The sequence below is a fragment of the Octopus bimaculoides genome, chromosome 19 (assembly GCF_001194135.2).
Source record: "Octopus bimaculoides isolate UCB-OBI-ISO-001 chromosome 19, ASM119413v2, whole genome shotgun sequence".
NCBI lineage: Eukaryota > Metazoa > Mollusca > Cephalopoda > Octopoda > Octopodidae > Octopus > Octopus bimaculoides.
In genome coordinates, this window is record NC_068999.1 from 26,209,268 (window position 1) to 26,219,020 (window position 9,753).

At 35.6% G+C, this 9,753-nt stretch overlaps 1 protein-coding gene across 1 annotated transcript in view; it reads right to left on the reverse strand.

Annotated features, from left to right (window-relative positions):
- LOC106883270 (trifunctional enzyme subunit alpha, mitochondrial) overlaps positions 1–9,753 on the reverse strand; it is an 83,861-nt gene that overhangs the window by 50,572 nt on the left and 23,536 nt on the right. Inside the window, exons 3-4 of the mRNA XM_014934213.2 lie at positions 3,726–3,796; positions 1,911–2,044 (exon numbers count right to left, since the gene is read on the reverse strand). Coding sequence (XP_014789699.1) covers positions 1,911–2,044; positions 3,726–3,796 — 205 coding nt within the window. The remainder of the gene's footprint in view (positions 1–1,910; positions 2,045–3,725; positions 3,797–9,753) is intronic.

The following is a 9,753-nucleotide window of genomic DNA, read 5'->3' on the forward strand; positions in this document are numbered from 1 at the left end:
CATACGTCAAGATCACCAGCATTCTACCTCCCACACACAGCCCCTCGTTCCCGATCACCGTTTGTTATCTCCCCCTTTCTTAGCTCTCCTGAAATAAGAATTTCTAACTTCCGGTCAGTCATTGTTATGATCGGCCATTATTATGATTGACCGTTGACTGAACACTATTCAATTTTTTTTCTCCGTGTTTTTCTCCTTGTCTCCATATTCTTTCTGTTGAAGAGCGTAGCTCGAAACGTCAAAGACTTTCCGTATTCCCGAGCGTCATACTAATATATACTTTTGTTATTTACACCACCTGTCCTCGTCTGTTGTTATTATTTGTATATTCTCCTACATACACGCATATATACTATATCTATTGTTATTCAAGAATATTGCATTATCCTATGATTAACATGGCCTCTTTAGCTAGAACTCCTATTTCTTGATGATAAGATACAATGCTATCTATTTCTAACATTCCTCTGCCACTCAGGCTTGTGACAGTCAACTACTTGTGGCAAGTAGAAAATACAACCACATTCTGTATTTTCAATAAAATTAAATAACTTACATTTTGATTTTTCCATAGTGGTTGAATATATATTTCCTCTGAACTTATATTCCCTTGTAACTGCTCCTACAAATAACTCAACCATAATTAGATTTCCAAATGACTTGTATTCAGCAATGTCTTTATTTGTAGATGGTAAAGACTAACAAGCTGTTATCTTGATATATAAATCAAAAACACTCACTCCATTCTTGAATTACTTTATTTCTAATATGCTCTCACAATGATATTACAACCACAGACCTTTAACCCTGGCCCTTTGCATTGTAGATGATCTATATTATTTCAACTTTGTAGTAGCCCATGTCTCATTTACTTTGAGTACTTTTTTATGAAGGTAAATGCCTCTCATCCTGTCCTTATGTTTCTCAAGGATTCAGCATCCATGTCTCAGAATATATTTACTGTGTGTCCCAAGTATATATATTCCTTTACTGCCTTGATGTCAATGCTTCCCACCTCTATTTGGTTTTGTGCTGTTTTCAAATAGCATATATTTTGTTTTCATGCAATTCATTTTAAGGTCTAATAACACACACATAAAACCAAATATATATAAATCCATATGCATACAAGTGTTCTAGTGCATGTATACATATATTCTTCTATCAGGTCATTAAGAATGAAGTGTCCAATTTTCTTATGCCCCAAGTTTCACAGTCATTAACTCTAATGTTTTATCCTGATTATTCTTTGTTTTACAACATTGAAGAGTTACATCATCACTTTTTGAAATATAGTTCACAGTGTTTGATTAAATTATAAGTTTTCTCATGTAAATCAATTTTTGTGAACCCATGGACAGATCAAAAAATTTGTGCTGTTTATGAATATGAGTTCCTTTGTGGAACCAATGTACCCTAGACAGCTCGAAACATTAATGAGATGTTTGGTTAAGATGTGGCAAATGAGCACACTGTACGTCGATGGTTTGAGAAGTTCTGGTCTGGTGACTTTACTCTTGAAAATCAGCCCCGTGGTAGACCTGAGACCAAGGTGGATAATGATGAGCTGGAAACTGTAGGGGAAGCAAGTACATCTCAAACTATGTGTGAGTTAGCAGCAAAGTTTGATGTTTCGATTCCAGAAAACCAATGTAGGAGTGAAAATGGGCCTATTTAAGCGTAAACAAGCAAACTGTAAACATGCTTGCTACTGATTTAAATGCTTCATGACAATGAATGAATCAAGCAAAAAAATAAAAGATATGTGCTATTAGTTATTTTGTTTACATTTAAAATTTTTTTTACAATTGGCTAATCTATTTTTAATGAGCCCAGCCATTGAAGACAATATAAATTTCTGTAAACAAGTGAAATCTATATAAATGTTTATTAACATGAAAGTGGCTTACCCAATATCAGCCCCAGCCAAGAAACAGCCAGGTTTTCCAGACATTAGAACAACACTTTTAATTTGATCATTGCTCCAGATTTCCTCCATGATTCCTACAATCTCATGTTGTAGAGGCTTTGATAAAGTATTTACCTACAATATATACAGCATATGTACAAAGTTAAATGCTATCATGACCAAAGAAAGACAAGACAAAATAAACAGCAGGCAAATTTGACATTTGCTTTATATACTAAAACTATATCAACATGTGTGAATGCATGTATCTATATTTTTATAAGAATATATATATTAGTGACAGAGGCAGTATTAATGAACAAGAGTGCATTTTATACCAAAAGCAAATATGAGGGTTTCTTTCAAGGTAACTGCTGCAGTATAGTTTGTTCTTGTTAGAACAAACTATTTAAGCAGGGGGCTGTATTTTTATGTAAATATATACGTCAGTGCATGCTGGTAAGTGGGTGTCTACACTAAGTTGTATGTGTATATCTAGCAGTGTGCAAGATTCTGACTGCATGTTGTAGAAAGTATAAGAATGAATGTTGATGTGTGTGGGAGACACAAATAATGATTACGTATCTTCCTTTAGCACTTTCAAAAATGGTAATTATGCATGTAATTTTGTAACTTTGAATCTCACCATTCTTTTTATTCCTCTGAAGTCAATAAAATAAGCCTGATTAAAACTTAGAAATGTGAAGCACCAAACTAAATACAGATGGTACAAATGTATGAAATAATAACACTGCAACATGATTTTGTCCTTGGGTAGCAATTATTATTTCCTACCTGCTTACCCCTATAAAGTATGAAAAATGGCTGATATTTCCTTCAAATTTTGCTTTTCTTACATTTATTCAAACCCTAAAGAATCCCTCTCAACACATACTCCTGCTCATGATCAGAGATGCACATATTGTCAGCAACTAAGGGACATGCTCAAGTGGTTAAGGTCAAGCAACTGACAAGCAAATCTGGCACTGAACCAGACATTTGATATAATGATATTTCTGCTTCAGCAACCCAACACTGAATCTTTCTGAAATGTAATGGAAAATAATTCAGTTTCAAAACTTGATGTCCAGGTCACAAAAGTAAAGTTTGAAGGGAATAGTAGTCACTTCCTTTGATTTCTAGATAGAAGCAAATAAGAAATAACACTTACTGACCAAAAACAGAAAAACATTAAAATTTTGATACAGTGTAATATATAGGATTTCTAGCATGAACACAAGGCCATGTTTTGTGATGCTTTATTTCAATGAAAGGCAAAGTATATTTTGGCAGGATTTGAACTCACAACATTAAGTGCCAGAACTATATCACAGAAAGTATTTTGTATGCATTCTACCAATTTTGCCAATTTACAGCCCTTGAAATATTATTTCAGGGACTGTAGATTGCACAAGACCACCAAATATACATGGTTAGTGGTTATATAATACTTAATAATGTGTGGTACTTCCCAGATGAGGCTTAATTATTTTAGTGTTCTAATGATTAACAACAACGCAGTGACCGGCGGAATTGTTAGCACACTGGGTAAAATACTTGGTGGCATCTCTTTAGTCTTTATGTTCTGAGTTCAAATTCCACCAAAGTTGACTTTGCCTTTCATCCTTTTGGGGTTGATAAAATAAGTATCAGTTGAACACTGGGGTTGATGTTATCAGCTTACACCCCCTCCCCTGAACTTGCTGGCCTTGTACAAAGTTTGAAACTCTTATTATTATTATTATTATTATTATTATTATTATTATGATGATGATTACTACTACTACTACTACTACTACTACTACATCATAGTCACCTTTGAATCTGGAGAGTTCATCTTGACAACTGCAACATCATCTTTCACTTCATAGTTTACATGAACTCGAGCTGAGAAAAAAAGAATAAAGGAAAGATAAGTTTTATTAAATGGAAATATTTCTTATACAGACACAAGTGTTCATATTTATAATTAAAAACATAACTTTCTCAAGTATCCAAGGAATTATTTAAGGAAGTGATACTGAACCTTGATTTCCATTCTGGCACTCTGATAGGAGACATATCAATCTTTGGATAAAATTGTCTATTGTAGGTAATAGGTTTTTCTAGAAAAACCCATTACTTATTACTCTTACTTAGATGAGTGAAAACAACCAGCAGCAGATTTGAAATTATAACCCATAACCATCAAGTCCAAAAACTTATCTTCTAAGCCATTTTATCTTAGATTTGAGGGTACAGAAAATGGATATTCATGCCTTCATCAAAAGCATTAACAATGTCAGTAAACTTAATTACATCATTGAATTAACTGCTGACTTTGACTTCTCGTAGGTAGGCACTCAGTTGTTGTGCATTGGCTATTCACTGGTTGTTGTTACAAATACCAATCATTATTTCAAATATGGATTGTGCAGCATCATTGGTGACGCCAACCAAAGAAAAGAATCAAGAACAAAAAGTGCTGACTACCATTCTTAATCTCAGCTGGCAAGACATGGCACCTGTTCAGCCACCCTACCAAAGATATGGTGAAATCATGTGTCTGCAGCATGGTGGATTGTGAAGAGGTAACAGAAGAGCTCAACTTAGCTAATGGTACTTTTTACATTGATGCTGAGCAGAGGAGTCCTAGAAGATCAACAGTGAGGATTACCAAGCTCTATCAAATGAGTAACTGCAATTCATCCACAGGAGTGGCATTCACAGTTGTGTAATCAGCTCATGAAAGATTTACTATGGCTCAAGCTTCCAATTCAAATTCATAATAAAGCAATTGGATGGTGACAGAGAGTCATGGGAATTTGCAAAAGCAGCATAAAAGATTAAAAAAAGAGATGATGTAACAGTAAGAATTTAGTGCCTCACAGAACATAGAATAACAGAGCAGAGTGGTTTTTTAAATACGTAATTTTCTAAGTACAACTCACTAGAAACATTTTATCTGTAGCTCCACATCTTAACAAGAATTCAAACTGCTTTGTATACATTTCAACATTCTCATCATCATTGTTGTAATGTCCACTTTTTTGTGCTTGCATGGGTCAGATGGAGTTTACTGAGGCTTATTTCTTCAGCCATATGCCCTTCCTGATGACAACCCTCACCTGTTTCTAAGCGAAGTAATATTTCCCCAAGCTGCGCATGTTTATAAGAATATTGAAAATGAATGACCACTTCTACGACAGTGACACTCATTTATGATTCTCACACAAAACAAGGAGAAACAAACACATGCACACACATATACAATGAACCTCTTTCAGTTTCAGTCTACCAAATCCACTCACAAGGCTTTGGTCAGCCTGAAGCCAGAGTAGAAGAGATCTGTCCTAGGTGCCACTCAGTGGATCTGAACTAGAAACCAAGTGGCTTGGAAGCGAATTTTATGACCACAGAGACATGCCTTACTTACAACACACTGAGAAAAAGGACAATTACCAATCAATTAGTTTAATCTTAAATATACGAATGTACACATGTATATATACATATGAATGTGTGTATACACACATAAACATACATGGATGCTAGTATTGAACAGTAAGAAAAAGTGCTCAACATCATATTAATGGATAAATATTCTTTATTTGTGGATTAACAAAGCAACCAATGGTTTTATGTGGAGAGACATCTACAATTATTCAAGTGAGCCACTTGGAAATGATACTCATCACCATTTTGGAGGAGAAGACCAAAATGAAAACAAGTACCAACATTTACAAGGGGTTTGCTTGAATAATTGTAGAGATCTCCTTCCACAAGAACATTGGTTACCTTGTTAACCAACACAGTATACACACACACACACACACACATATGTAAGCGTATATATGTATGTGTGTGTGTGTGTATGTATGTGTGTGTGTATATATATATATATATATATATATATATATCTGTATGTCTTTGACCACTTCCATCCTCTCGGTCAACAAGTGCAACCATTGATCCAAACATGTTTTTTTCTATGTTTTCCTCTCCTCATTCCTTTCTGTAGAAGAGCATAGGCTTGAAATGTCAAAGATTTCTTACATTTTTCCTGAACATCAAACTAAAACACTGTTCGTTGTCCCCTTACCTGTCTCTGTCTTTTTGTATAATTTTGAACCACACACACGCGCACACACATATGGTTTGCCACTGCTGCAAATTATATCATCAAAGGGGAGAGAATATCTTTTCAGACAAGTTTAAAGATCCTGCATATTTAATTCTTAACTTAGACATCTTTCGATTCTTTTTTTTTTTTTTACAAAATAAAATCCTTAATTTTGTTTTTCTTGTAGTCTTGGTAACCACAAATAGCACTATTTCACATTTCTTGGTAGTCCTTGGTGCAGTGCAAATCCAGACACAAGTTAATTATGTGATATTCAATACACACACACACACACACACAGAAAATAAGATGGCAGAGGAATAAATGATTACCTTATGAACTTCATTAGCTTACAGCTGTTTCTGCTATAAGACGTAGTGGAGTCATAGTTGAGTGATTGAGTAACATCATATCTGTGTGTGTATAAATACAATGTATTTCTATACGATTGTATGTATGTAGTCATAGGAGGAATTAAATGTAGTGTGCAAGAGAGAAGACTGTGCATATTTGGTTACATGGTGTGTATGAATGAGGACAGTTGCATAAAGAAATGCTGATCACTTAAAGTGGATGGAACTTGTGGAAGAGGGAGACCAAGAGAGACATGAGACGAAGTACTGAAAGCCAATCTCAAGGCACTGAGCCTTATAAAGGAGATGACAATGGACCGACATATTTGGTTCCTCACTGTACTCAAGAAGACCTATCCACAATAGCAGAATTGATATCCTAAACTCCCTTGGTTGATGCATGTCTGTAAGGGGCTCTACCCAATGCCCACCTACATCCTCTCTGCCCAATCAAGCATTTCCCTCCACTTTTCATCCCCTAACACCCATCACTTCTCTATACCCTGAGAGCAGAACAGATAAATACTACAACTGCCTGCTTTCTCAATTACCTTATTCCCCACCCTGAATTACTTCCATTTCTCATTATCTTCCCCCAGATACTGTCTCCACCAATCACCTCCTTTCTGTGCCTTCTCTCCCCTGTGTTGTTCTCCATCATTAACACCTCACTTATCTGCTATCACCCTCAATGCTCTGTCATATCTACTATAACCACTGCCCCCGAGCCTCACCTACATTTCACTCCATCATTTGCCATCATCTACATCCTGCCTACTCGTCCAGTTCAAACCTCTGTATCACCTCACTTATTCTCACTACCCCGAATGTCCATCAACGGCATGTTGCAACACACATGCGCCACCATCTTTCTCATTATTGCTCACTTTATCTTGCTATCTGACTCACCTGCTCTCTTTATCTTACCCTCTAACTCAACCTCCTTTCTTTTGCGGCTGGAGTATCCATGTATCTACTCTACAGCAAGATACCAACCCCTATCCTTCTATACTTTTAATTTCACATCAACTGGCAGAAAGCCACCATCACCCTCCTCCCTGCCGAAGGGTTTTTTTGTCTTGCAAGTTACTTGGTGACACTGTTGATGCTGGTGCCATGTAAAAAGTACCCAGTACACTCTGTAAAGTAGTTGGCATTAAGAAGGGCATCCAGCCATAGAAACCATTCCAAAACAGAGCCTGGTGCAGCACCAGTCAAACTGTCCACCCAATGTCAGCATGGAAAACGGACGATGAGATGTGTATATGTATGTATGTATGTATGTATGTATGTATGTATGTAGACAGACAGACAGATTCATACATACATACATAAACATACATATACACACACACATCATACATGTACATAAATACATACACACATATCTACATACATAAGCACATATGTGAGCAAACAAACTCAAGGTGAAACTCAACAGATTTGGTAGGAGTTACATATATTTTTATTAACAATTTGAATTAATTCCATATGACTTAATGCATCCATCTAACCAGAAAACAGCATTTTTAATGTGGATATATCTCAATGTGCCCATGAAACTTCAAGCCATATGGAGCTGAGTCAAACTATTATTGATATACATATCTCTCTCTGTGTATATATATACATACATACACAGTAATCCCTCACCATATTGCAGGTCACCTAATGTGCACACAGTACATCACGGTTCACCTATCATGCACTCAGTACATCGCAGATTTTTCTGGCTAATATATGTAAATTCATATTGTGGGTTTCTGCAGCCGATAGGCATTTATATTCTTTTAGATCTTAATTGTTTCTGTGGGAGCTTTTGGAACATAACACATGTGATGGTCAAGGGATATATAGAGATATATATGTATATATACAAAATTAAGAGGAATGACCATCTAATATGCTAAACATAGACGTCAAATTGCCATTACTATGAAGAGTGTTCTCAAGAAAAATCTCAGCAAAACACCAAAATATATATATAAATGAGCAAGACAAATGAAAATATACGAAATTTAATATGTTTTCATTTGTCTTGCTCATTTTTACATTTTGGCATCTTGCTGAGATTTTTCTTGAGAACACACTCTTCATGGTAATGGCGATTTGATGTCTATGTTTAGCATATTAGGTGTCCATTTTAGTGGTCATTCCTCTTAATTTTGTATGTAACATAATTCTTAATCATCGGATTTTTTAAATATGCTAAGCCACTGGTTTTAATTCTTCTTTTCTCTTTTTCGCCCTTTTAAAGCCTAGCCAGGCTCATGGGCCCAGTTTCCTGGTTTCTATAGCGCATGTGTTCCCCCCAGCTGGACGGGACGCCAGTCCATCACAGCTTTACTCAAGAAACAGGAAGAAGAGTGAGAGAAAGTTGAGGTGAAAGAGTACAACAGGGGTCGCCACCACCCCGTGCCGGAGCCTCGTGGAGCTTTAGGTGTTTTCGCTCAATAAACACACGCAACGCCCGGTCTGGGAATCAAAACTGCTATCCTCCGACTGCAACTCCGCTGCCCTAACCACTGGGCAATTGCACCTCCACCTGCTTTTAATTGATTAATATCAATTTCTACCCTTATTATTTAATTTATATATATATATATATATATATATATTTATTTATTTATATACACACACATAATACTATGGCTGAACTTGATATTTTTCTCTATCCCCCTTTGTTATTAGAGTTCTATCATTACTTAACCTGTTTTGTATGGTTTTTATATTTGCTTTATTCAGTTATATCTATAATCATAGTTTCTTCATTGTAACTAAAATGCCAGCTTTTTAGCAAATTGTATAGATGCAGCAAGGTCAAATAGTTCAAATGTTTGTTCACCTCATAATTAACAAGGTCCTACCTTCAATTCTACTTTGTGAAATTCTGGACAAGTGCCTTTTACTATAGTCTACGATTAACCCAAGCTTTGTGATAGATGTACCAGTTTATTTCAAAATCTCTTCATATGTGGTAAGAAGCTTGCTTCCCAACCACATGGTACCAGGTTCAGTCCCACTGCATGGCACCTTAAGAAAATGTCTTCTACTACAGCCTCGGGCCAACCGAAGCCTTATGAGTGGATTTGTTAGACGGAAACTGAAAGAAGTCCATTGTACATATACATATATATATATATATACACACACACACACACACACACATATATATATATACATATATATGCAGGGTTGGCCAACAGTCACCTCAGAGCAAATCAAAATTCCATAAATACTTAATATTCAATTTTATTTATTCATTTAGAAAAATGGTGTCACTCAAGAAGAACTTCAGTTTGAACAATTTTCATGATGTTTCAGATTGAGATGCTTTTCTGAAATCCATTTAGTTGCTAAACATAAATAAATCTTGGAATTAAATGGTT